Below are 27,746 nucleotides of genomic sequence, written 5' to 3'. Positions count from 1 at the left end.
TGAGAAGCGCAGGACAAATGCCTCTGTAGGAAAATGATGGGAGGCAGGAGAAGTGCTGACAGTGGCCCTAGAGTCCTGATTGTCTTTCCCACTGATTTCATTGGCCCCACTTGCAGATAATACAAATCAGATTTGACTCTACCATTTTTATGTTGGGGGAATGGGGCAGCTTGGTTTTCTGCATCACGAATGAAGATTTCCCCAGATGGTCTGGACCTGGAACTCTGTCACAACCCTAATGTAATGGTGTTTGCTACAATTAAGTGTTTGCAGGATTGACCCCGTAAGCACATGAATAACTCAATGTATGGGAATAGTTCAACTGAACTATGCTTCCCTGCCCGGGTTTTTACAGGTTTGAGGACATGGCATGAAATATAGAGCAGCAGTTCTCAACCAGGGGCCTGGGGCTCCCTGAGGGGCCATGAGCAGGTTTCAGGGGGTCTGCCAAGCAGGGTCAGCATTAGACTTACTGGAACTCAGGGTGGAAAGTTCAAGACCCGCCATGTGGGGCAGAAGCCTGGGGCCCCAAGCCCCACCACCTGGCGCTGAAGCTGAAGCCTGAGCAACTTAGCTTTGTGGGGCCCCTGTGGCGTGGGGCCCCAGGCAATTGCCCTGCTTGCTACCCCCTAACGTGGCTCCGGCTTTTAATCTACTGGATATGCAGAAAAATAGTTGTTGTGGCACAGGTGGGCCATGAAGTTTTTATAGCCGGGGGGGGGGGGGGGCTCAGAAAGAAAAAGGACCCTGATATAGAGCAGAGTCAGCAAGTTCTGAAAAATCATTTAATTACGGTAATTACAGTTGCCTATCAATGAGATGCCACTTTCAAGCCACCTTATGTATGTTCTGGGTCTTTCTGTATTTCTAGACATGAGTTTTTTCTATATTTCACTGATGTGTGGATTGCCTCAGTCCAGTTCTGTTTAAATGGACTTTGAACATCATTTACAATCATACAATTTAATTTGACACTGCTTGTAACAAACCAAATCTGTTTGACTAGAAACGTTTTCCGCCATCATATGTGCGCCCACGTTTGTTATTGTGGAGGGCTGTCCTTCAGTGCTAGGCTGTGGCAGCGTATCGCTTGGGGACAGGGCCCACCTTTCCGTTCTCTGTTTGTACAGCGCCTAGACTGGGATTCCTAAGCACTGGTACAATAATAACGAGGTGCATGTATGTATAATACATATCACGATGACTGGTGTCATAGAAATGAATGAATATGTAGGGAAAATGTCACTGACGTACTCCTTTTGAAAAAGTCACCAAAATAATTGGAAGGACTTTATTAATGTCTGTAGCAAAATAAAGGGGTAAGGTGTCAAATTTTGAGTCTACTAAACTGTGTTTGGATCCTGCATTCCATAATCAATACACCCCAAACTCCTCTTATTATTATTATTTTATTTATTATTTTTTATGTTATTTTTATTATCATAGCACCTAGGAGCCCCAGTCATGAACCAAGACCCCATTGTGCTAGGTGCTGTACGAACACGGAACAATCAGTGCGAATTTTCAGTACTTTGAGAAAGCAGGATTGGGCCTGACAGCATCTCTTTAAATCAAATAGTTATTGTTTTAGAGGGGAAACGAGGGAAAAGTGCACTATTATAACAATATTTTTCCGAACTCACTTTCATGTTGGTTACCAGTAGCTTTGTTTTCAAGCTGCTTTCAGGACAAAAGGTAAGAATCTATGGGATTTTTTTTTTCCTTGACAAGTTGAAGGATCCAAAATAACAAATGAACTGAAAATGCAGTTGGATGGTTATTCCAAGTAAAATATTAGAATATCTCATTATTTTAGTGCACAACTGTGACCAAGTTCATGATCAAAAATGATTTTTCAGCATAAAGCACTTCCTTTTAATTCACCGTCTATCCTTATCTATAAAAATAAATCCAATCATCTTAAATAATTGAAATGTATTTTTGCATATTAACCTGTCTTTACAACAACTACCCTTAGCAGATTTAGCAGTATTTACCATATAATGTATTTATTATTTAGTTAGAATTATATGCACCCCAAAAAAGAATGCCTGGCCAAGGGGGTGCCCTGAAAATAATTTAAAAATACATTAAAATCAGGTCCAGATCCTGCAAATATTGATACACTTGCAAAGCCCAAGCATTACAAATCATGAACTGTGGCTCAAAAATAATCAGATTTTAAAAAATAATAAATTTGTCTTCTGGTTTTTGAATCTTAAGGGTGTATTTGGCTCCTGTTTTCGGGCTTCCCTCTGCTACCATGAGGGCTAAAAATATGATTTTTGTAAATGAAAGCTGGGATTCTCACATAATCACTTACTCCAGGAGCTCAGAATTTAAGGGAAGAAAACAATAAATGTCACAAAATTTGTGATAAAATCTGTAACAGCTGGCAACACTGCTTACGCACTGTGAGTAGTCTGGTTGACTCCAAGGGAACTACTGAGTGTGGATAAGGTTAAGCATGTGCCTAAATCCATTGAAGAATTGGGGTCTTCATATCCAACTGTAATTAAAGTGCAGCACTACAATTCAATATAACCTTCTACAGAGCGAACTCAGAAGCTCAAATCACCTTCTCCCTCCTAAAATTCTCCAGGCTTATAATTTCTCCCACCCTGATTTTAAAAGCCTAGGGGAGGGACATGAACTTTGCATCGGGCCCTGAAGGTCCTCCGAATTGGGCTTTTCAGACCCAAGTCCAAATATCCGCTCTGACTTGAAGCAAACTTTCACAAGTTCTTCCCCGTCCTGGTCTCCCAGAGTTGTGAAGCATCTATCTGCTCAGCCTATCTGTTTACTCGGGTTTTGGAGAAGGCAGCCGGATCATAGGAGGGCTTAGGAGTAAGTTGTGAGTCTCACTATTAATGAAGGGCTAAAATATTTACCATTATAAAGCGATTGTTGGATGTAATTTGTAAAGCACCTTAAAGCTGTTAAGGTCTGGGTCTCAACAAAGGCTACGTTCTTTGGTGTAACACTCCAAATGATCTTCAGTTCTTTTGGGGATAACTCATTAATGCAGCGTGAAAGAGCATAGAACAGAGGCTAGGTAAAAAGAAAAATGTCCAATTGTCACAAAATTAGAAGTCTTCACTATCTGCTGTGTTTATGTAGGGAACTCCCGTTATGGAACATGTTGTTCATACATATCAAGGGGAGTGATTATTATTACTATTACCACTACTCCTACTTAATGCTTCTATTGGACTTTTAATCCAAGCATGATGGATCTCAAAATGCTTAATTAAGCCTTGCAACATCCCTGTGAAGCAAGCAAGTTTTATTTCTATTTTACCAGTGAGTAAACTGAGCCCCAGGCCGAGATTAGGCGGCTTGACAGTGGTGAAGCTGGGAATGGAACTTAGAATTCCTGACTCTCGGCCCCTTGCTTTAACCACTGGGCAACATTATCAAATTTACTTTTCACCCAGCTGAGGTTATTCCTATGGGAAGTGGGATGTGACTGGAAGGAGTAAGTTTGTGGCTCAAATTCAGATTAAGGGACTGATCCTGTCCCCTTTGGAGTGAAGTGTCTTCCAGGGGAGCAGGGTGGGGATCTGTCTTTGTGCTGGGTTCATGGATAGAGTGATTTTTAAGGAGGCCGATCCATCATCAGTAAAACTGCCCACCTTAGGCAACTGAAAGGAAATCCTGTTGTGGGTTTTTGGGTGCCCACCTGTAATGGATTCTGGGTTCACTCGTGCATTCAAAAAGCCTAATGCTGCCATCCGATTAGTAATAGATTCTTAGCAATCAGCCTGAGGTTTTTGTCATTGGAATAAGCTTACCCTGGGCACCTCCCCCAGACCAAACTAACTGTTTGTTTCCCCCTGTAGCGAGGACCCCTGGCGGGCTGCAAAAATGATCAAAGGTTACATGCAGCAGCACAACATCCCCCAGAGGGAGGTGGTGGATGTCACAGGCCTGAATCAGTCTCACCTCTCCCAGCACCTCAACAAGGGAACACCCATGAAAACGCAGAAGCGGGCAGCGCTCTACACGTGGTACGTCCGGAAGCAGAGGGAGATTCTCAGACGTAAGTAGTCTGCTCTAGATGTCCTTGTTCCTTCCAGCCTTCTCGCCGCAGCTCGTTAATGTGCAGATCTGCTCTAAAAAGTGACTGTGTAATGGGGCTTCGTGTTTCTATTGATACCTCGGTCCAATCAAGCACACATTTGGCTTTAAACCCCTGATTTAATAGGGCCACATGATTAAAGTCAAGCATGTGCTTAGTGTTTTGCTGCATAGGCATGGATTTACATGCTTAAGGTTAACTGTGATCAAATGCTTTGCTGAATCGGGGCTTGAGTCTCTCAGTGGTTTCTGTATCAAATGTTCTCAGTCCGTCAGTGAAATGAAGCAGGTAGAAAATGAATTATCCCTTCTTTTTTTTCATGCTCAAATCAGCGTTATTGTCTTACTGAGACATTTCATGACTTGAAGCATGCATAACGTCCTGATTTAGCTGTCCATGTGACCGCCACAGTTCCTTGGTAGTGCCATTGATCAAAGCATTATAATGCATTTTTGGTGGTTTGTTTGTAACTTTACTGCATAAAATTAAAAAAAAAAAAAAGATGCGTCCAAGTACAACATTTTTTTAAAAAAGCCCATAAGAAATACAGTGAAGCCCACTGCGCAGCAGTGTTCAACTTCCATGTAGCCCCCATTAAAATCACTTCATTGCCCCATGTATGTGTGACAATTAGAACCAGACAAACAATTCATAAGGAACACCTGATTTAGATGACTTTTGCCTCTGTCTGCAGCTTCTCACACTTATTCCTTATTCACAAATATGTGGGGAATATTTTCTTCAAATAATCCTGGGTCTGTAGCTTGTTTCTGATTCCCAGTAGCTTCAGTGAGGTTAGTCATGTGCTTAGTTAGGCACATGCATAAGTATCTTTCTGAGTTAGGGCCTCAGAATATTTTTATAACACTTGCTTCAAACTTGCTGTTGCCCTGGATGTTCCAATCAGTGAATTTATTTGCGACAGTATTTGTGGGAAATGAACTCTTAAAAAAGGGGACTTCAGGAACACACCAGAAGAAAATCTGTTTTTTTCAGAAATGTGACTATTTGAGGAAATCTTTTGGGGGCAGTATTTTCCAACACTCTAGCTGTAGTGTTCTTATCATGTTTGCCGGGCTGTTCGGAATCTTCCCCTGGATTCTTAAAGGGGCAATGACAAATACCTTGGACAAAAATTTTAGTTTTAGTATATTGATAAAAATATAGTTGTCAATTTAAAAAAAAATCATTGAAATCAGCTGGGGTTTTTAGCTTGAATTTAAACATCCCTCTGCAGTGTTACAGTGGGTACAGCCTTGTGCTAATGCATGAGAATCGGAAAGTTTAATATCTTGGCTAATGGAACAAAGAGCAATAATGAGAGTGGGTTTCTATGGTGAGACTCAACCCTTGTGCAGAAGTGCAATTGAGCAAACCTTAAGCTTAAGGGTTTAAGTGGGACTTTAAATGGTGCTGAAACTGATGAATTTCACCCACAAAGAATAGGCCTTGCCAGAGAAACTGGCTACTTTGTGATAGAATTAGAGTCAGCAGGTGAAGGGAGCTCAGTGAACATGACCTATTTGGATCTTAGTAAATCATTTGATACGGCGTCTATCAGAGACCAGGAACAAAAAATAGCAGCGGGATCGACTGATGAAGTCTGATCCTGATCCCATTGGTGGGATTTGTCACTGAATTCAGCGTGAATGGGATTAGATCCTAGAAGTAAATATGCGTAACTTTAAGTGATCAGTAAGTTGGGGCATGTGAATTTGCACATGTTTGAAGGAGGGAGATGATTTTGGGGGTAGCTTGGGGTGATGGGCTGAAAGTAAGAAAGAGAACTTTGCTGCATGGACAGGGCAAGGGACTGGGTGGCTTAGTTATTGACTATTCTGATGTCACTGTCCAAACAAAATGAAGTACAAAACTAAATGAAGCAAGCAGCCAGCCCAAGTGGTGGAAAGTTAATTAGCATTTTAAAATTCTTTGCTTTAATGATCTAAGGCTAAGTTAGTAGCAATATATGGAAGGACAATAGTGGTTCCTCCAGCATTCCTTTTAAAGGACGGTGTCCCTTTTTAAAACAAAAACCCCTAAAATTCCTGGATGCTGCATTTCGATGTTTCCTTCAGTGATGCTTAGGCAATGAAGAATGCAGAAAAGTTTCAGGTTGTTCCTATGGCCTCCTTTAACAACCCAAATCTACAAGGGGAGGGCCCAATCTAGCTTGTGTTCATTGAGTTCAATGGCCCCACAGACCTTTACTTTACTCATGTAATTAGTCCTTACTTCTGCAATTCATCTCATTGAATCCAATTGGGGCTATCCATGTGAGTCAAGGGCCCTAAACTATGTCTTAAAAAGTAGTTCAGCACCTGTCCTCCCAACGGGATGGAGTATCGTTCTATTTCAGGAAGATAGGGACTCCAGAAAGTCTTTCAAACTGAGTGCTTTGAAAATCCACCTAGAGGGAAAAAACCAACCCCCTGCTCCAACCTTGGCCTCTGTTTTCTGCTTCTCTTGTTGTCCCAAGGGAAAAGCTATTATAAAAAGAGGGAGAATTTCCCTGCAAAACTGAGAATAATAAAACCCGCCATCAATCTCCCTTTACGGCTGTGCTGACAGGCCCCAGCTCTGTGGCAGGCAGGCGTGGAAGGTCACCCGTTCGCCTCATGCCTCTGCTGTGCTGCATTGCCCAAGGTGTTCAGTTTTGGAAATGGCGATCCCGCCGCATACATGAGTTGATTTAAGCTTCCTTATTGCTGGAGGAGTGTGTTTGTTTCCCGTTAATTTGAAATGGAGCTGTATCAAAGGAGGGGAGTTATTTAGGAACAAAGAGAGGCAGGATTCGGGGGGGATCTTTGAAGTCTGACTGCCTAACTCATAATGTATTAGCCTAAGTTCACAGAATCCCGCCCTGAACAAGTACACGCAGGCACAGAAAGCCAGGCCATGAATATGTATGGCCTGCATGTGCCTTCTCATTAAGGGAGCTGCCACACAGCTCAAGGAGCCTCATACATATCCATAATCATTTTAGAACATGCATCTGCGGCTGTGTCTTGGCATAGGCCTGGGAAGGCATTTCACAGATTAGCAGCAATCGCAAGAGGGAGAGGTGAAGCTCATGGAAAAGTCACATATTAGGGGAAAGTTGGACCTGTGCCCTACCGAACCTTCTCGGAGCTGCCAAAAATTCTGAACTTCCCACCTGCAGTCGTTGTTCATTGTCTTGGGACTCTGCATTTCCAGGCTTCCGCTTGGAGCAGTGGGGAGAGAACCTGGTCTCGTAAGATTTCCAGTCTGGCTTTGCAAACCTAAGAGGTTTGGACAGAGAATCTTCCAAATCCTTGGATGCTTCCTCTGAACTTCGAGTGGAACAACTGACCCTTTCAGATTAGCCCATGGCTACTTGATTAGTACTATATACTTGTAGCATCTTGAGGCCCTTGCGTGGAGCTGGTCTACACTACAACGTTAGGATGGTTTAACTACATTGCTCAGAGCTGTGAAAAATGTCTCGCCCTGTGCCATGTAAATAAACTGAGCGATGCTCCAGCGTAGACACTGCTAGGTGGACCGAAGAATTCTTTCATCCACCTAGCTACGGCTTCTCGGAGCGGTGGTTTTACTACAGCAATGGAAGAACCCCTATACCTTGTAAGAGACAGTCCCTGCCCTGGAGAGCTCGCCCTCAAGACAGACAAATGGTGGGCGCAGGGGGGAACTGAGGCACAGAGAGACTGAGGGACTTACCTGAGATTGCACTTGGCGCCTTTCTCTCGAGTTGATGTTGGCTCCATTTTTGAGAGGTTGGCTATTTATTTATGTTTGCGCAACGGAGCCCCTCTGAAACATTACTGATCTGATTCACAGCACCCTGCTGAGAGGAGAAACTGAGGCACGGATAAGAGTAGTGACTAGGACCCAAATTGCCAGCCTTCCTTTAATGTGTCCTAACCACAACCCACTCCCTATGTCCCCCCTCCCGCCAGGGTAACAATCTGTAAAGTGCACTGATGGCTTTATCTAAAACATTGAAATAGGGGGTATGTTTAGCACTCGGCTACATTCGTGTCAATCCAGAGCACCCCCGCTGAAGCCGGTAGCTATCCTGGATTGGCACTGGTGTCGTCGCTGGGTGTGGAGACTGGAACTCTGGGGAAGCCTGTCTGAAGGGTAACTTAAACGAGTCTAAAAGGTATCAAAGTTGCAAACAGCTGTGAGCTGCTCACCCAAGAGAGGGTCCATTAAAAGGTGTCCGGGAGCTGCCCTAAAGTGCCAACCTCGGTCTTCGTACACGGTTTTGTGCCAGGGCGGTTCACAAGTCTGTGTTTCATGTTTTTTAATTGCGAGGGCGTGGGTGGGTTTGGGAAAGGCAGGGAGAAGTGGGTTCCCTCTCTGATCCTGCTGGTATCCAGATTGCTGCCTGCAAATAAATTGCCTATTGTTTCAAATTGCAGTCCTGCTAAGGCTCTTTAGCAGAAGAGATCAATGGCAGGGACTGAAGTGATTAGCCAGCCCCAGTCTCTCACATCCAAGGATAAATGTATTGACCTTTCCGTTGATGGCAGTGGGGTATGTGTGGCTGGTGTGTACTGTACTAGGTCTCAAAATTGTTCACGTAACTTTGCTAACAAACAAAGCAAAGCAATTGGCGTCAATGCAGCAATCACTGGGTGATATTCTCTGGCCCGTGTTATGCAGGAGGCTGGACTAGATGATTCCTCCTGATCTTAAAATCTATTGTTATTTTTATGTATTATTTATTTGTATTGTGGTGGTGGCTAAGAGCCCCAACCACTGACCAGGACCCCCTGGTGCTAGGTGCTGTACAAACAAAAAGACAGTCCCTGCTTGAAAGAGCTTACAATTTCAGTATAAAACAGACAGCAAGTGGATACAGGGAGGCAGATGGGGGAGCACAAGGAAACAATGTGACGATATGAATATGAATGCAGGTTATTTTCTGAGTGGCAGTGGCTATAGGCCAGATCAAATCTGCTCCTTTCTCTTTCAGAATTCAACCAGACAGTCCAGGGTTCTGGAAATATGACAGACAAAAGCAGTCAGGATCAGCTGCTGTTTCTCTTTCCAGAGTTCAATCAGCAGAACCAGGGCACGGGCCAGCTCGAGGACACCTGCTCTGAAACCCCCAGCAAGAAGATGCGACGGAATCGATTCAAATGGGGGCCTGCCTCGCAACAAATCTTGTACCAAGCCTACGACCGGCAAAAGAACCCTAGCAAGGAGGAAAGGGAAGCCTTAGTGGAGGAATGTAACAGGTAAAATGGCACTGGGCTGGCTCAAGAAAATATTGTCCTCCCCCCAGCTCTATTGTCTCTCAATTAATTGGAGAGCCTTTGTTTAAAAGTACAAACAAGCTAAGGAAGCCCAAATCCCTATGGTCCTAGGCTTCTAGTAAGCACTGTTGGAGAGAGGGAATCTGCTATACTTAATAGGAGCCTGGCTCCATGGATAAATGACTTATGGGATCCTGGAAAAGACGTTCTATCCCTTCCCTTCTGCACGATTCTCTCTGAGGGCAGGTCTACACTTAAAACGCCGCCGTGGCATCAGGAGACCGTCAGCACAGTTAATTCACCTCCACGAGAGGCGGGGGCTATATCGATGGGGAAAGCCTTCCCAGCGACGTGGCGCTGTCTACACCAGGGGTGTAGGTCGGTATAACTGAGTCACTCAGGAATGTGGGTTTTTCACACCCCTGAGTGACGTCATTATACTGAGGTCCATTTCTAGTGCAGACCTGGCCTGAGCATAAATTCTTTCCTTCCCTGTAAGAAGATGCGATGGGCCTGAGCTGCAAGGTTTGGATCAGACCTTCCCCAAGGCTGGCGTGCATATTTCTGATCCAGAAGAGGAGCCAAACACAAGCAATTCCACTAAAATCAAGGGGACTATTCAAGTGTTTACCATTGAACTAGCCGTGTATGGGCTCTGCTGGTTCGGGGCCCTATACGGGCCAGAGAGTTTGGATCCGAATCCCAGCTGTCTCCAAGTTCAGTGGTATCCACACACAGGGTTTGGGTTTGTGCCCATCCCGAATGCCAAGTTTAGCCTTGTTTAAGGAGGGCTGGAAAAATCCGAACCACTGTTGGAAAATAACAAAGTTTTTACTTTTTGTTTGGGTACAGCATGTTAGATACTTAATTTTTTTTAAGCAATTGCGTAGAGGGAGAGAGCCAAACAGGTTTTTTAACAGGTAAACAATTACAGCAAGCATTTATACCTTTTGTTACAGACAATAATGAGCAACAGCTGCATTTTGTGTATACATAGGTTATTTTGATATTTTGTTTTTGCTTGTTTAGACTTTAGTTTATATGCAATATTATTTACACATTATTTACACAAGGTTGCAACAACTTTTTACACAGTTTTTTTTTACTTGCCTTACATAATTTTTGCTTTTACAGATTTTGCGTTATTAGGGTTACAGTTAGCTTGACTTTTGCTAACGAACTGTTATGCATTGCAATTCCCTTCCTGTTAGGTTTTTTTTTTTTGCTTTTACACCACTCCACCACCAGCCCAACCCTTTGCCCATTTTTACACCCAGCACAAAATCAAACCGCTCCTTGGGGTTCTCAGACACTGAGAATTTACTTTGATTTTATTAATTTTTTAATTTTTTTAAATTAATTTTATTAATTTTTATATGCTGCTTTGGCCTAATGGGTCTTGGCCAGGGTTGGAACTGCAGCTGCAAGGTGCAAGCAGGATGAAGGGCCATCCAGTGCCTTAGACTGGGATTTGGGTTACAGGTGTTCAATTCCCTGTTCTCCCCCACCCAGAATTACTGGGGGACCTCGGGCAGGTCACGTCGTCTCTCTGTGCCTCAGTTCCCCATCTGTAAAATAGAGCAGAGCCGTAATCCCCATCTCACCGGGGTGTAGTGAGGATAAATACCGAGAGGTGATGGGCCAGAGAAGTACCCTCCATGGACAGGGGATCTTATAAACACCTACATAAAATCCTTGTGAAAGAGGGGGTCTAGCTAATGTGCTGCTGATTCACTGAGTGGCCTTGGGCAAGTCACCCTTCCCCATTCTGCCTCAGTTTCCCCACCTGTAATATAGGGGTATTGCTTAACCACCTATTGCGCAGAGGGGTCCTGGGGATGCACTCGCTATTGTGCTTTGAACCAGTAAAGGGCTATGGAAACGCGATGTATCATTATGGACTTCATAGCAGCAGGCGACCCATTCCAAAGTGTTCTCTTCATTCCCCCCCGCAGGGCGGAATGTCTCCAGCGAGGCGTGTCCCCCTCCAAAGCGCATGGGCTGGGCTCCAACCTGGTGACGGAAGTGCGTGTCTACAACTGGTTCGCGAACCGACGGAAAGAGGAGGCTTTCCGCCAGAAACTGGCCATGGACGCCTACAGCACAGGCCAGCCGCACAGCATGAACCTCCTGCTGTCCCACAACTCGCCCCATCACGCCCAGCCTAGCTCATCGCCCCCCAGCAAAATGGCAGGTAAGCGAGAACCTAACCCTGTGCAAAGGGGAGTGGGAATTGGTTTTTCAAACCGCTTCTTAGCATATGTGGGGAGGGAAGTGTGATCTTGTGGGAAGCAGGAATCTGGAGATCTAGCTGTGTTGTCTCTGTGAGCTGGAGTGATTTCAGTCTGTTTCCCTTGTCTGTAAAATAGGGCTAGATTCCCTAAGCGACAGGGTGGTGGTTGTGTGGCTTGTTGCAATATTGTCTGTGAAGAGGAAGGATGGGCTTGTTGTGAAGGCACCAGACTGGGTCTCGGGAGGCCTGGCTTTAATTTGTAGTTCTGCGACAGATTCACTTTGTGACTTTGGGCAAATCCGTTTGCCCCTCTGTGCTTCAATTCCCCGTCTGTACAGTGCAGGGGTGTGGGACTGTGCTTTTCCAAACCTGGACTTGTGGTAGAGTTTAAGGCTTTAATCTGTCTGGTCTATTTAAACTCCTTGGGACAGGGACTGTCTCTCTCTTAGTATGTGTATATAAAACACCTGGTACAATGGGACTCTGATCTTAGCTGGGCCCTCTAGGTGCTACCGTAATATGAATGTGAAGGTGTTGGAGAAGAGCCGTCCATGATGATTACTGATGTTTATGTATTGATTGCAAGTTGGATTTCAGCAAGGTGGAACCTCTTGATTTTTGCTGGTTTTATGACATTGATTTGATTCCTTACGCTAGCCGGAACCAGAAAAGAAGTATATAGCTTGCACTGCTTTGTCATTCACTGGGTGTGCAAGTGAGTTTACTGGGGGAAGAAAGAATGCGGCAGGAAAAGCAACTAAGAAGGATTCGATTGGGGCAGGGCCCATCTCTTTGTTCTGTGTTTGTACAGCGCCTAGCACTATGGTGCTCCTAGGGTGCTACCACAATGCAAATAAATAGCAGTAATAATAGGAAGGGTGAAAGATAAAGCAGCCATGTGGTTCCACTTTCAAAACATAACCCCGTCCTCCACACTGGGGAATGTAAGCAAATGCAACAATTATGTTGGGGTGGAACATAGTCCCCATGCAATAGCAAATTGGTGTAAGTCACTCATTCTGCACACCCACTAAACAGAAACTGGAGCAAGTTTACATGCTTTCTACCCCTGTGGCCCAATATGTAACTTGCATCCCATTTATTTCATGCCTGAATGTGACCCTAAGGGTACGTCTTCACTACCCGCTGGATCGGCGGGTAGTGATCAATCAATTGGGGATCGATTTATCACGTCTTGTGTAGATGCGATCCCCGATCGCTCTGCCGTCGACTCGGGAACACCACCACGGCAAGAAGCGGAGTCAACGGGGGAGCGGTGGCAGTTGATCCCGCGTCATGAGGATGGGAGGTAAGTCGAACTAAGATACATCGACTTCAGCTATACTATTCTCGTAGCTGAAGTTGCGTATCTTAGGTCGATTTCCCTCCTTCCCCCCCCAGTGTAAACCAGGCCTAAGAATCATTCATCTGACCTGTGATGTGAAATCAGTGGGGTTACATCAGCGTAGCTGGGAGCAGAATTTGTCTTCCTGTTACGTGAAATGTCCCCTGTAATTCTCCTTCAAACTGCTGCTAAGTCACTCTCTCTGAAATAAGCACTGTCCAAACTTCCGCCATGTGAAACTCCCCTGCTTTGGGGTTTTACTTACGAATCCAAGTCTTGACTCACAAAACATTGCCAAGGTTCACAAACCCGCATCGAGTGGAGCCTCCAGGTCTCCACTGAGCCGAGGAGCTGGTGACAATCGTGCATTGGAACTAGGTGAAACTTGGCCAATTTGACTTGAACCTTTTGCATTTGCTTCAGGCCTAGGCAGGAGAGTTGAGCTAATCCATGAGAGTCTAAACCCCTGTGACCGCACACGTCTACAAGCCCCCATGAGCGAACACTCAAGGATGGGATCTGAGTGAGGTTTGAAAGAGTGGATTGATCAGATACTCAGAAAGCAGCAGGTTAAGCCACTCGATGTCCTTTCAGCCACCTCAGCATCACAGATCATGAGATGGGGTTACACTGCGCAGAGGCCCTGCTCTTTTCCCCCTGCACCCTGCCCTCCCCCAAACCCAGCAGTGATCGCCCAGCCCCACTCAGTGAAGAGCCCTTGACTCCTTTCCCAGGGCCAGCACAGGGGGTGGCTGTGCTTTTCGACACCCAGGCCACAGTGATTGCAGACCAAGGCTCTAGAAGCCCTCCTCTGCTTCACTAGCACATCACTCCACCTCGGGATATCGACTCTTCACCCCGAAAGGGCACCTGTCTCTGTCCTCGTCAGGAAGGAGGAGACGATGGTCTTGTGGGGAAGATCCCTGGCTGGGAGTCTGGGAAGATCCCTGGCTGGGAGTCTGGGAAACCTGGGTTCTTTCCCTTGCTCTACCTTTGTCACCTTGGGCAAGTCATTTCACTACTCTGTGCCCTGTTTTTCCTCTGCTGGGGTTAACAAACGCTTCTCCTCGCACGTGTCCTTGTGCGTTTAACTGGCTGGAAGGCACAGGGAGCACATAGGAGGAAATGCAGAATATGGTTACGTGGATACTGTGGGTACAAACGGTGTTGTGCATGTGGCTGCTGTGCTGTCAACTAGCCGCACCCCAGAGGGAGGCGCATGGGAAGAGATTTTAAGCCCAGATCTGCTCTCTTGGCAGGCTTGCCAACCTGCTGGCGCAGCTTGGCCCTTTGACAATGGGGCAGAGCACTGTGCTGGGCTGTGCTAGAATAATGCAGGGGACTGCCTGTGATGGTAGCTGGTTGGCATAGTCCCACCCCACTGCCCTTCAGAATAGCCCATCCTATGAAAGCTGCACCTGGATTATAATGCGCTTTGTTTCACTGGAGAGGGCAGGGTGTTACCAGCTGCATAGCTCTTCAGCTCTTCCCTATAGGGTAGCCTCTGCTGCGCTGGCATGATCCCCTGGCATGGGAAGGGATGGTTTGGCCTCCACTCTGGTGTCGGGTGTGACCACTTCCTTGCAACACACAGAATTGCCCTCCTTCTACCCGCCCCAGTCAGAAAAAACCAACAGTGTTTTATGGTCTTTTGGTCTGAGCAGGCTGGCTTGAGGAACTGAGAACTGATTCCACCACGAAAGATCAATGTAGATCCCTGCATGTGCCCTATTCCTCTGTCCCACACATCCCAGTTAAACTCCTTGAGGAGACAGGACTTCTCTCTTTCCAGGTGATTTGTTTGGGATAAAGGTCTCGCTCCATTCTTTTCCCTTTCACAGTTGGATTTGTTTCCATGTTCTTGTTCTGTCATTCATGTGAGATTTGCAACAAAGGGGAAGGACCGAAAGCAAATCAACAGAAAATTGTAAATAGATTTAAACCAGAGATGGCATCATTGTGGGGCAGGGGAATCGGAAAAGAACAAGGCTAGAAGAGAGTGGAGGCTAATCAGAGAAGTCCCTGACTTGAGTGAGTGGTGTGGGGCAAGAGGCATTGTTGGGAAAACAATTCCCATTGTCCTTGTGCCTGTAGTACAAAGTCAGTAAGCTCAAGAGGCAAACAAAAGAGGGCAGCTTTCTGACAAGCTGTAGGGTCGCGTGGGGGTCAGCCGCTCTCACTGTTGGGTCTTTCTGATGGTTCACTGAACAATACAGCATCCTCCTCTTTTGCTATAAAGAGACAATCAGAGCAATCCGTCCTACCTAAAATCCATGGGGCAGGGGATAGGAGCAGTCAGTGTCTTGGAAATCCCTCCTTATTTACTGGTTTCAGAGTAGCAGCCGTGTTAGTCTGTATCCACAAAAAGAACAGGAGTCCTGGTGGCACCTTAGAGACTAACAAATTTATTTGAGCATAAGCTTTCGTGGGCTACAGCCCACTTCATTGGAGGCATAGAATGAAACATATAGTAAGAAGATGTATATACATACAGAGAACATGAAACGCTGGAAGTAGCCAGACCAACTGTACGAGGCTAATTAATTAAGACGAGCTAATGTCAGCAGGAGAAAAAAAACATTTGTCGTGGTGCCTGTGTTGTTTATTGTATAGCATCTTAGCTAGACCTGTTGCTTTACAAAGACTAATAAAGATAGACCCTGCCGGGAGAGCTGCCAATCGAAGGGTAAGACAAGAGGAGGATGAGGGCAAAGAAGTACTTAATTTGTGCCAGTTCATCGCCCCGGCACCTCTGGGCTGGGCAGGCCATCGCCCCGGCACCTCTGGGCTGGGCAGGCCATCGCCCCGGCACCTCTGGGCTGGGCAGGCCATCGCCCCGGCACCTCTGGGCTTGCCGCATCAGTTATGAATGTAAAAATATCGCTTGAGCCCCAGCATTGAATTCCCTGAACCCCGGCACCTCTTTCATTACAAATTAAGCACTGGGGCAAAGATAAAAGAACCATGCTGTCTGTCCAGATTACTTGTGTTACCCTATAGTGAGACATGGTCCCTGACCTTAATGCTCTTACAGTCTAACTCCGATAACTTCACTTTTGAATAAGAACTGTCTCTCTAGATAGGGAATGAACAAATGGGGCACATTTCCCCCCCCCCTCAAGCCACTAACTAGTGGAGCCCCATTGTTGACCTGCAGACAAAGCTAATTAACTCCTGGCGACAGGGGAAGGTAAGATTTGGCACATGCTTGTAGTAGTGATAAGGGTGGCAGTCTTGGATGTTCTCACCCTTCCGTGCTACTCAGAGCAGCATCATGTGGGATTTTCTGCTTCTCCTGAGCCCAGCCACAATCCCTCCAGATGACTGGTTGCTCACCTGGAGGGACTTCCATGGGCTTGGTGGGGAAAGAGAGAAGCTGGATTCATGGGCTCACTCCATCCACTATATGGGTTTTCTTTATTTTCTTTTCAGAACACACAGCCTCATTTTCTATTCCTGTTCTCTGCATCACTGTTTGCAGGGACCCTAGGCCTTATGCTTGTATGAATTGATGCTGGTTAACAGGGCTTTGGAGAGGAGCCCGGAGCGGGAGCCTGGACCAGTAGGTTTTTGCCCAGAGCTGGAGCAGAGCAATTCAAAAATTTGATTGCTCCAAATCCCTGCTGGTTAACTATGTGAAATGTCCACTTTCTGTGCTAAGCCGCTGCGGTGTGTTCCCAGGAGTCCATGGACATGGAAGTGGGTTACCTGTGGAACTTTAACCTATGCTACAAATGAACGTGTTGTTACCAGCTCAGTGACGTCAGTCAGACAGCAGGTGATCACTTTGTGCGTCAGTATTAACACGAGCAAGCGATTGGTTTTCATGTCACATTTGTGCATCTCTGTTGGGATGCTGCAATTGATCAGCTGGACTTGAGGGTGTCAGCAAGGGAACAAAAAGTCAGAGAGGGCTGGGGGAAGGCAGAAGGCAAATATCACAGAGGGACTAAGGGGGGACATTATGAAGCTGTTTGGACTAGGAAACAGTTATTATTGTACAGACTCAGAATCACAGGACCTGTTTGGGCCCCTCTATGTTAAATGCTCAGTAAAGCAGCTCCCTGATGCATCTCTTTGGTACGTATCACTTAACGATCTGCCCTCATTCAGAGTGGGCACCTAGGGTAATGAACAGGTGGATACTTTTTTCTGTGCCGTCCATCCAAGATCTCAGGGTGGTTTTCAGACATCAGTGAATTTAGTCCCACGACCCCCCCTTGGAAACATGTCTTTTTCTTGCCTGCGTTACGGTGAGAAGTAAATAATTATTTTACGGTATATATTTCTCACTTTGCATTTACCATTGCACCCCCACCTGGAGCTCTGGCTGCATTACAAGCATCAAATAGTAGCACACACAAATTAGGGCATTAAGATCTTCCCAAAGACATTGCAACCACACAAGCCATACTGGGACCAAGGCTTACTCTTATTGACACCAGTGTAAATCCAGGGTGACTCCACTGACGCTAAAGGGAGTCCATTTGGATTTATGCTGGTTTAGCACAGAGTGGCCAGTGGGATATATTTTAGAACATAAATGGAAGGCACTTCTGAATGGGTGCTGAACGTATTATGGTAATGTGAGTATAAAAGCAGGCTTATGTGGGGGGAGTCTATTTGCCATCAGTAAGGAAAGCTTTAGGATTGCTACTCATCCAGCGGCAATGCATCCATTCCACATACAGCAAGTACATGATGACCAGAATGTGACCCTAACCCTGGAATGTCCCACACAATAGGGGTGGCAGGGAAGAAGTTTGCCCTTCTGTCATAGGCTGATTGCTTACAAGGTGCCCTACAAGCACATTGTCAGCAAAATCAGCTGTTTTCAGTGTTCTCCTCCTGGCTTTACAATAATACACCAGCATGCAGCCCTGCGTTGTCATGGCATTGTCCCCCTGATGCATGCTTAATTGACAATTAAGCTGGGGCTTTGAACAAGTCTTGTTGCCTTTGATGTGTCCTCATCCTTCCACCACGTATTGGGTCGCTCCATGACATCCTTTGTCGTCTTCTATTAGGGGGACTGCAATTGCTGTAACCATGTTCATTTATCTTGAGGCTGGAAGGCCGTTAAACCTAGGCCTTTATTTTCCTAGCCCTAGACTCAGCCAGCAGGAGCTGTCCCGGGATATAGGCCCCAGTGACAGCCTATTCTGAGGCTTCTTTTGAGCAGGCCAGGAGTGATGGCTGCCTCCCTGATCTCGTTACTCAATTGGCGAAAGGCCCCTTTGGAAAGGTCAGGAGGGGTTGGCTGTGGGAACTGATTGAATTTGCTGGAGACTGGTGCTCATATTGATTGGATTCCTCAGAGGAGGAGGAAATTGGCACAGGATATGAGTAAGGCTGGCCTTGGAGCTCGGGCGCATGTGTGGCTGGCAGCTTTCTGGCTGTGCTGAAGGGCACTGCTGTCTGCAAAGGGCAAACCGGTTTCTTCAGAGAGCCGGATTCTTGCCATATTTTCATACCTACTCCCAAGAACAGAGCAGCCTAGAAGAGCAGAGAGATGCAATATTATGATCTGGGTCTGGGGATGGTACGGTGCCTGGCATAGGGAGTAGGATTTTAACACTGGTTTTGGAGAGTGAGGAGGGGGTTGGAGTGAGGAAAGGGCTTTTGGTAATAAGAAGAATATTTTCCTCTATAGAGGGATCTTTGGGGTGTGGGAAGGGGGTCTGTCAAAGCATCCAGATCCATGCGTCTGGGGCTGCCCCTTGACTAGCGCTGGTAACTGATTGGGTGGGGGGCTTTAAAGGAGGATATAGCAACTTCCAGATGTGCTGGTGCTATAAGCAGACCTGTGTGGATCTAGATTAGGCTTAGGGTTTGAGGCTGAATTGAGGTCAGAGATCAGGCTTGGATACAACAGTATAAACCCCTTGTGAGTTGCTTTCATGTGATTTTGTTGTTGTTTTTTTGGCCCTGAATGGCAGAAATCTCTCAACTCCCTAATTTTAGGAGAGTCTGCCATCTTGGAACACATCAGAATTGGATCCAGACATGGGGTCCCTTTCCACTGTTGATCCAACATTGTTTGCATAATCCCAGGGTCAGGTTCAGATCCAGGGGCTCAAATCAAACAGTACCTTTCCCCTCCTGTCCCCTCCAGAAATGTATAGGGTGCTCCGATTCAGGGCTCCAGTTGAGATCTCATTGCTAACTCCTACCAGTGGGTTGTAAGGAGCCCTTGGATTGCTGGTTAGGGACTTCTTCCCCAAGCATTTTTAATCAGGGCAGAGTAATGCCTGCAAGAAAGCAGCAAGATGCAATTGGCTGGCAGCTCCCCATACCCGCTGTCTCCCCGACCTCAACTATGGTTGTCCATGCTGGGATTTGAACTGCCCTTGCACCATGTGTGGGGCTGTCTGGAGCACTAAATACCTTAACAGCTTAATGGCCTGCCTGACTGAAGCAGCCCCCACTTCCTAGCCCCCCTCCTCCAGCCTCCCTCTCCAAATGACTTCTATGGACAGGAAATACTGGGATTGGAATGTATGGAGCAGTGGCAAAATCGTTCCTATGTATAACATCTTGGTTAAAAAGAGATGATTTGTATTCTTCAATGAAGGGAGTGTGAGTACCATGGTTAGTGCCTAGAGGGCCCTTTTAAAAAAAACCAAAAAAAAACCCAAATCAAAATAAATACATACCTGAAATCCTCTGGGGGTATCCATCCATCTAACCCTTACCCCTAGTTTTTAATTATTCAGAGATGGATATTTTACAGCCTATTTAAATAGCACAAATACTATCATAAGGGGATTTTTCTAATTCCTGAACTTGTCCCTTCCTATAGTGCATTTATCAGTGTTCTCCATTGTCTGTTTGATTTGAAGGTCAGACTGTTTTATCTTGTTAACTCAATGCCTTCCCATAGACGCTGGGTTTATACCATTTTTATCTTCAAGAGTCCTGAAAACAATCAGGATATTGACGAGATTAACCAGCATAAAGCTCAAAGCATTCTGCTGTCAATTTTCACGTGATAACCTAGTCAGACTCTAGGGTTTGCATACAAAGAAGCCAGGCAAGAGATGGTCTTGTGGGCGTGTCTACTCCCAAATGAGGTAACGGTGTGTCACTGGGTCCCATGCAGGCTGGCACCTGGAAGCAGCCAGAATAGGCACACACAGTATGTCCCAAATACAGCCCGGGGCCTGTGCAGAGCTGGTTCATACAGTCAGGAACAGAGAATAGTCTGCGTGGGTGCAGTGCATGGAAGCCAATGTAGGGTCATGGAGCGAACACTCATAAACATTAGCCCCCCAGCATCTATGCTACAGCTTGAAATACCACCTGAAACAGGAGCAAATATTGGTTCTTGGGGAGAACAGAGCCTCTATTATCCAGCTCTGCGTTAACTCTACAGTTGATCTCTTATCCCACTTGTAGTGAGTGAGATTCATCAGCTCAGACAGAGCCAGTGTTTAAAGCAGAGTGTAACGAGATAGGCCCTGAAAATGTCGTGGTGTGCGTTGGACACACATCCTGACAAGTTCCTGTTAACAGTGGGTCTGATCCAAAGTTCCCTGACATCCATGGGAGACTTTTTCATTGACTGGCTTAGGCTCGGGCTCTGTAAGAATGACACTGCAATCTTTCTTAAACTGCCTCTCCTGGATCCAGGGTCAGGACTGAGTAACAAGTAAAGAGTGAGCAATAACCTTCAAACTCCCCTATTCACTGTCAGCAATTCCTGCTTCAGTCTCGTCCACATAACTAATGTGGGCACGGTTCGTGACTGGTGAGCCAGTCATCTAGGGTAGGGTGACCAGATAGCAAGTGTGAAAAATCGGGATGGGGATGGGGGGGGGTAATAAGTGCTTATACAAGAAAAAGCCCCCCAAAGTCGGAACTGTCCCTATAAAATCGGGACATCTGGTCACCCTAATCTAGGAAGGTATATTTGCAGTTCAAGTCAGCCAGTTTAAGCAAGCTGTAGAGAAAACCATCAGTATCCAAACAGCAGGGAGTATTGTCAAGGCCAGATAGATCATTAGGTGGTGTAACTAGACATATGCCATTAAAATCCAGTGCAGTTACACCAGCTAAGAAGCTAGCCTTGTATCCTCTAAGGCATCAAACTGAGCTGCATTGCGATTAAAAAAAATATTTGTAGCATACCCTTGAGTTCCTTTTGGTACAAGTGGGTGATCACAATATCTGGACGCAAAAAGCGGTTCGTACTTGTTCTCTAAAGGCCTATCAGTACAAAGTTGGTTCTGATCACTTCAGTTTATATATGAATCTTACAAGTTGTTCTTTATAACCTTGGGTTACTTCCATTGGTTCTGATTCTAGATTCTAATGCCAGAGGTATACAACTGGCATTGCCCAGCAATTGCAATATTTTACTGTTCTGTTCATTGTCCTGTTAGGTCCGTACAGTGCGCTGTTAGAAGCCTTTCTGGTTTTATTGGGGGTAATTAGAACTTTATGACACCAGCAGAATGGGAGGGTCTCGTCCCCATAAACAGGTTTATAATGGATATAAACTATGCACCCTATAACTTAGTGAAATTAACACTTTCAAGACAATTAGAGTGGCAGCCCAAAAAGCAAATAATGTTTCACTCAATTCACTTTTGAGCTGGCAATCTGAACGGGAGGAAGGCTTTTTCCACTTTTGCCCTCTAGCCTGAAGTGCAGCTGAAAGCAGGGCCGCTGGCTAAGACATAACCATTTGAAAAGCAAAACCAAACCTTTCCATTTAGCTGGTCCCATTTCACTGGCTGCTTCACTATTTTAAATGTTTGCAAACGGTTTTGTCCATGACGATCAAGGTAGCTCCACCACAGAAACAACGCAGATCATATTACGGTAGTTTGTCCAAAATAGGATGTTAGGTTTGGGGTCCAGAGACCGCCTGTAGTTCATGGGGTGTTTTTGTTTTGAAGCCGGCGAAGCCTTCGTGTGATGTCAGCATTTGCATTGGCAGCCTTTGTTTTCAGGGCATTATAAGCAGTCCATAAAAAATTCACCCTGAATTGAAACTGGCCATACGTTAATTCCCCAGCCCAGGAGACTAAAAGGAAATCAACTATGCAAAATTTTCAACCAAATAATATCCATCTGGTTCCTAAATTGTAAGAGAACCAGCATTCCTGCTCCCCAAAACAATTAGGGGTTGCAGTTGCTCTTTTTGTGCTCCTTCCGCCAACTCCAAAATCCTATTTTGGGGGAGACACATTTTTCTGATCCCTATTCAGTAATTTCTCTCTCGCCTCACATCAGTGGGCTGCATATTAAAATATCTTCCAAACAATCTCTGGCTATTACCAGTCACAAGTCCCACAGAAATTCATTCTGCACCACTACCAATAAATCCCCTCCCAGATACTCACACACAGCAGAAACCCGGCTCAAATAAACAAATCTAGCCCTGTGTTCCAAAAGCCATAAACCTCAGGGTCAGATGGGACCACAAGAGGGAGTGAGTGCTGGGGTTGAGGGAGCCCTTCACAGACTAACCTGCAAAAGGATTCTGGTACATTGCAACTACTGTGATGGGCCGTAGGGGGGTATTGGAAGAAGACCGATCACAGACCTTTTAAGGTGAGATGATAATGATCAAAATTAATCCAGCAGCTGGGGGGGGGGCTTTGATCAACTGGTTCTATATTACATAAGGGTTCCTGTAGTGAAACCAAGGCAGAGCAATTAACCAGTATCTGAATAACACAGCCTGATTATTAAGGAGGTACAGGTCCGTCGCATCTTATGCTGGGGTTACGTTCCGCAGTCAGCGCGTAAAGCGAAAATCACGTATAGTCAACATTACGTGGAGTGTAATGGCGGGCGAAATCGCCCGCACTACAGGTACAGTATTAAAATTGTTATTTTTCTCTTTTTTTGTTTGTTTTTGTTTTTGCCGACTGCGTAAAGCTGAAATCGCGCATGTTAAATGCGCATAAGATGCGACAGACCTGTACTCTCATAAAGCCTGGACCTATTCACTCTCTGTGCTCTTCGGACCAGAAGCCCAGCTCTCACTGCTATTTATTCAGGCTCCCTCCCCCTGTTGCTGCACTGTATCTTGCAAGATCAGTACCTTAATGCGGGATCCAACTCCCGTGGAAGCGGATGGACGTCAGTGGGGACTGAATCTTGGTGCGGATCTAACGTACGTGTCAGTGCTTGTGGCTCTGTTAGCGAAAAGGGGGGTCAGTAAGTGGGAGGGCTGGGGCCTCGTGGCTTGTGAACTGAGAGGTTACGCAGAAGGCGACTGTGTGGCATGTACTCTGAGTGGCGCACTGGAGTGCTGCCTCAGGCCTGGTGTATGTGAAATGTAACAAAAGGACTCTGGCCAGGAGAGCAGAGCTGGGCTGCACTTCTCTGCTCCTGGGTTTTCTTTAAAGAGAGTTGAGGTGACAGCACCAGGCCACAGAGTGGGATTCCTGTGATGCCTGAGGAATTGACCTCTGTGTTTGTTATCCTGCTGCTATTTCAAGGCTATGGCTCCAGAAAGGAGAGACAGACTGGGGCTTTCTTGCTTCTGAGACACGAGCAGAGTTTTACAGCTTGTAGGGCTAAATCCTGGCCCTGAGCAAGTGAGCCGTATGCAAGGGACCTTACTGCTGCCTTAAGGGTGTTGTAGGGTTCTGACTGCTGCAGGCCTCCCTATATAGAGGGGACTGGCTTGGCTGGCAAGTCCACACAGGTACTGATCCAGAAGCTCTGCCCCTCTGATTGCCAGCATGGGAGGAAAGTCCATAGAGCACAGCTCCATATTGCACATAAGATTCAGACTCCCCATTGCACATCAGAACCACCCCAGTTCTGCTGCCTACAAGGTCTCTGATGCCTGCAAGAGGTGGGGAAGGGAAGCAAGATCTGCCCCTTGTGCTGGAGGCAGATATTTTTATTTCTTCTCCACCCGGGACAGGAAAGGATCCTGATTATTACAGGATCAACCAGAGAGTAATAATCCTCTGATCATCACCGACAGTAATCTGTGTGATTATAGTTCTCGTCCCCTTATCAGTAAGAATAAGTGCCCGACTTGGTCGCTCAGAGGTGACGTCTCCTCTTGGGACCTGAAATGCACTGCTGGAGCTCTGTGGACTGTTCAAAGCCAAGTGAAACTCACCATCTTCCATTGCAAACCCAGGTTTCACCCCCAAGCTCCCCAAGGCTCATGACGCTCCAGGCTTCTGAGTGACATGAGCGCTGAGTGAAGTGAGTTATCTAAGCAAAACGGAGACAGGAAAATTCCCCACCTCCGGGTTCAACTCAGTCCTATGACCCTGGGTGTGGAGTCCACCATCCCCCAAATCCTTGCCCCCACCTATGTCTCGTAACCTGCACCTGATGGCTGCCTTTACTTAAAATCTTCAGCAGTAGAAAGCTTCTTGCCTCTGCTGGGCTCCGCCTCATAGGTCATTGAATTAGCTGCTTACCCTGAGTCAAACCTAGTGCTGAAGGAATCTGCCTCTTAAGGCCTTAGTCTAACAAAAGCCTGTGGTTAAAGGCCATCAGGAGCTGAAGTTTTCGTGGTTGGGCTGGAGCTGATGCTGGGCTAGTTGGCCTAGAAAACACGGAAAAGCCAATAAAACATTTCACAGGCTGTACAAGTTGGTGGCCACACAATAGCCAAGTCCAATAAACGGACTTTTATATTATGGGGATAGCGCTACTAAAAGCACAAGCCCATGGACAGTGATTCTTATGCAGGTTCCTATCATCGCAGGCTGCAGTGGGGTGGTGGGGAGGGAAGACGGGGGGAGAAATAAATCTCTTTACATTGGAGCTACTTCAAGCTGTGGAACTACAAGGGGGGAGAGGGAACAATTGATCCGGCTTTACAAAAGCTGTCCGACCTTTCCATAAACCATGAACTCTGACTATATTAGGAAGATCTCTGAGGGCCTTCTCAGTCACAACCCTTTGCAAGAGGAAAGCGTTCCGTTCTGGGGCAGAAAACAGCCGCTGTGTTTGCAAGATAGCTTTTGATGTTTCTAGTTGATGGCAAAGAACACAGGATGGCAAAGATCACAGAATTTCCAAACGATCACATACCAAACACAAGGACAGGTTAGAGAAATATATGCCAGGGATGGTCTAGGCCACACGTTCTCAAACTGGGGGTTTTGACCTCTCAGGGGGTCACGAGATTATTACATGGGGGTCGTGAGCTGTCAGCTGCCACCCCCAAACTCCGCTTCACCTCCATCGTTTATAATAGTGTTTTTAATTTATAAGGAGTGTCGCACTCAGAGGCTTGCTGTGTAAAAGGGGTCACTAGTTCGAAAGTTTGAGAACCACTGGAGGCATACTTAATCCTACCAGAGCATGAGGGCTAGATTAAATGAGGAGGTCCCTTCCAGCCCTAAGTTTCTAGGATTCTAATGAATCCCGTGTCCTTTGAACACCTGCAATGAGCTCAGCATAGGACAGTCCCTGGTTCAAACCGTTTACAGGCTAGAAGGAGGATTTTTCAGAAAGGGGATTAGTGATTGTGGAGGTCTCCATTTTTGGGTGCCCAGTCTGAGCCACTTAAAGGCCTTGATTTTCCGTAAGTGCTGAGCACCCACGCTCTGAAAATCCGGCCCCTTTAAGGGATCTCAAAATCCATAGCCACTCAGAGAACATTTTAGCGTGGATGTACTGGGCAGTCCCTGGGTGGGGATGAATGAGCATGGATTTCTGTTTCCTGTTTGCACTAACTATGTTACAAACTCACTTCTCGTGGGGCATTGTGAAAACCCTTCAATAAGTATGTGAGGAGAAAATAGTGAGCGGGTGAATGGGTGTGGGAGACGCCTTATGAGCATGGAGGCTGCCTGGGCAAAGCATAAAATATGGCTATCTTCTACTAGGCTTCTTCTACTAACATAGCTAAGAACGCTGTGTTCTGCTCTAAAACTACTGAGCGCTCTTGGGTGCTAAAAGCCAATCAAGATATTTAGGGGACACTGTTAATAATAATAATCCCAGTATTTTCAGTGTTTTACAGACATTACATATTTAATCCACCTAAGTAAGTGAAAGTATCTGCCTAACATTGATGCTGCATAACGGATAGTAATTATTCCCATTGAGTGGAAGGGGAAATCCAAGGCTTCCCCAAAGGTCAGTAAGACAGCCTTGTCAGAGCCAAGAGAAGAAGTGAGTTAGGCCCAGGCTTAGATAAACTGGCTGCACCTTGCACTTTATTTCAATGGTGCAGGGCCCACCTAAAAGCTAGCGGTATGATTGGCCTCATCACATACGCACTCCTGCTAGCTCTCAGCAAGCTAGCTGGAGTATAAATAGTTATATCAATGTAGCCATTCTGGGTAGTGGCAGTGGAGGCATGGATACCCACCAGTTTCAGGTGGATTTTTACGTGGTCTTGTAAGATTTGGTGTTTTTCTTAAAGCCCCAGCACCTGGAGTCATGTGATTATTGAGACCCAGGGTTGGAAATATTGTGATTTTTGTGTTTGTAACAGAATCAGTCCTTGTGGAAAAACCCTACTATATTTAATAAAGATTGAAACAACTGTCTAGGATTTAACAGAGAATAATATCCCTACTGCAGAATATTATAGTATTTCTTAAACCTCGAGAAAGACACTCATTCTCTACTCTAAAAACCTGTAGTATTTTATAATTTCTATTGAACCCTATTACATTTCTATAAAACATTATTGGTTTGCTCCCTAGCAAGTTAGATGGGGCTTTTCCATAAGGAACCAAATTGTATTTTTGCTTCCTACTAAAGAAAACAGGAGCTGTCTATCATTTATAGATTATTTTTTTTAAATATAGCTTCCCCCCTTCTTGGTTTTATCTCCCCTCCCATTGTTCAAATAATTTGTCAGATTTTCTGGAACACACTTTGCATGAGGTTAGGAATACAGGACAAGAATGCGTGTGACAGTGCTTTAGTTGAGTAATGTTTACCCGGTTCGTGGCTGGGACAGTCACTCAGACTGGCAAATGTCTACCTGCCAAAGAACATTCTTCCATTATCAGGGATGGGAGAGTTGCTGGGGAAAAACCAGGAGCCAAAGTCATCACAGGAGGATTCCTAACTGTTCAACATGTTTAACCAGCTGATGCTGAACATCTAAAGAAAAAGAGAGAGAGGCCTTTTCATGTTCATTCTGCACTCGTTTGTTGGGCAGTGTTTGATGAATCGTACAGATTTTCTCCAGAGGTGGTTGCATATAGGTGGTGGGTGGGTGCATATGTGTCATTTTGGTGCTTCCTCAGTGGGTGGTGATGAAGTAGATGACCTCTAAAGTTGACTTCCAATCCTACATTTCTATGCTAATTTTTAAAGTGCTTTGGGATCCTTCAGGAGGAAAAATGTCATGTCAGATCATTATAATCCACCATCATTCATTTTTCTTTCTTTCACCACCATTGATTCATAGATTTTTTTTTTTTTAAGGCCAGAAGGAACCATTGATGATCATTTAGTTCTTAGACTTTTACCCACTGATTTCTGCATCAAGCCCACTGAGTTGTGTTTGAACTAACCCACACTGTGACCCTTGGACCTTTTCTTCCCTTGGTTGAAATAATGACCAACGTGAAACTTTGCCCAAACTTTTTCAAATTTCTTGTGAAGTTTTTATAAGTTCCCTTGTCATCCCCAACCACCCCATTATCTTTCATTTTTGCTACATCTGTACTGCTAGGTTCTGTCCGGAAGCAGGAGTATCAGAAATCTCACAAAGAAATCTACTAGGTTTCCAGAGCTGCACTTAAGCCACCTGATGTGTCTGCAAATTGAACATTTTAGAGTTGGCAGCTGGGAAGCTGCCTTCCACGTGGACTGTAGGGAATCTTATTTTTCTAATTTACACAGGACTGCCACAAAGCTGCCCTAAATGCTTAGGAC

General features: G+C 45.7%; 1 protein-coding gene across 3 annotated transcripts in view; it reads left to right on the top strand.

Annotated features, from left to right (window-relative positions):
* HNF1B (HNF1 homeobox B) overlaps positions 1 to 27,746 on the top strand; it is a 60,650-nt gene that overhangs the window by 10,375 nt on the left and 22,529 nt on the right. For 2 of the 3 annotated variants that reach the window (XM_054008249.1, XM_054008250.1), the window contains exons 2-4: positions 3,843 to 4,042; positions 9,048 to 9,312; positions 11,286 to 11,524. In XM_054008249.1, coding sequence (XP_053864224.1) covers positions 3,843 to 4,042; positions 9,048 to 9,312; positions 11,286 to 11,524 — 704 coding nt within the window. The remainder of the gene's footprint in view (positions 1 to 3,842; positions 4,043 to 9,047; positions 9,313 to 11,285; positions 11,525 to 27,746) is intronic. The other variant, XM_054008251.1, reaches the window with a different exon arrangement.

The sequence above is a fragment of the Malaclemys terrapin genome, chromosome 18, assembly GCF_027887155.1.
Source record: "Malaclemys terrapin pileata isolate rMalTer1 chromosome 18, rMalTer1.hap1, whole genome shotgun sequence".
In the NCBI taxonomy this organism is placed as follows: Eukaryota; Metazoa; Chordata; order Testudines; family Emydidae; genus Malaclemys; species Malaclemys terrapin.
The sequence above is the reverse complement of the archived record's forward strand: the minus strand, read 5'-3'. Positions and strand labels throughout refer to the sequence as shown.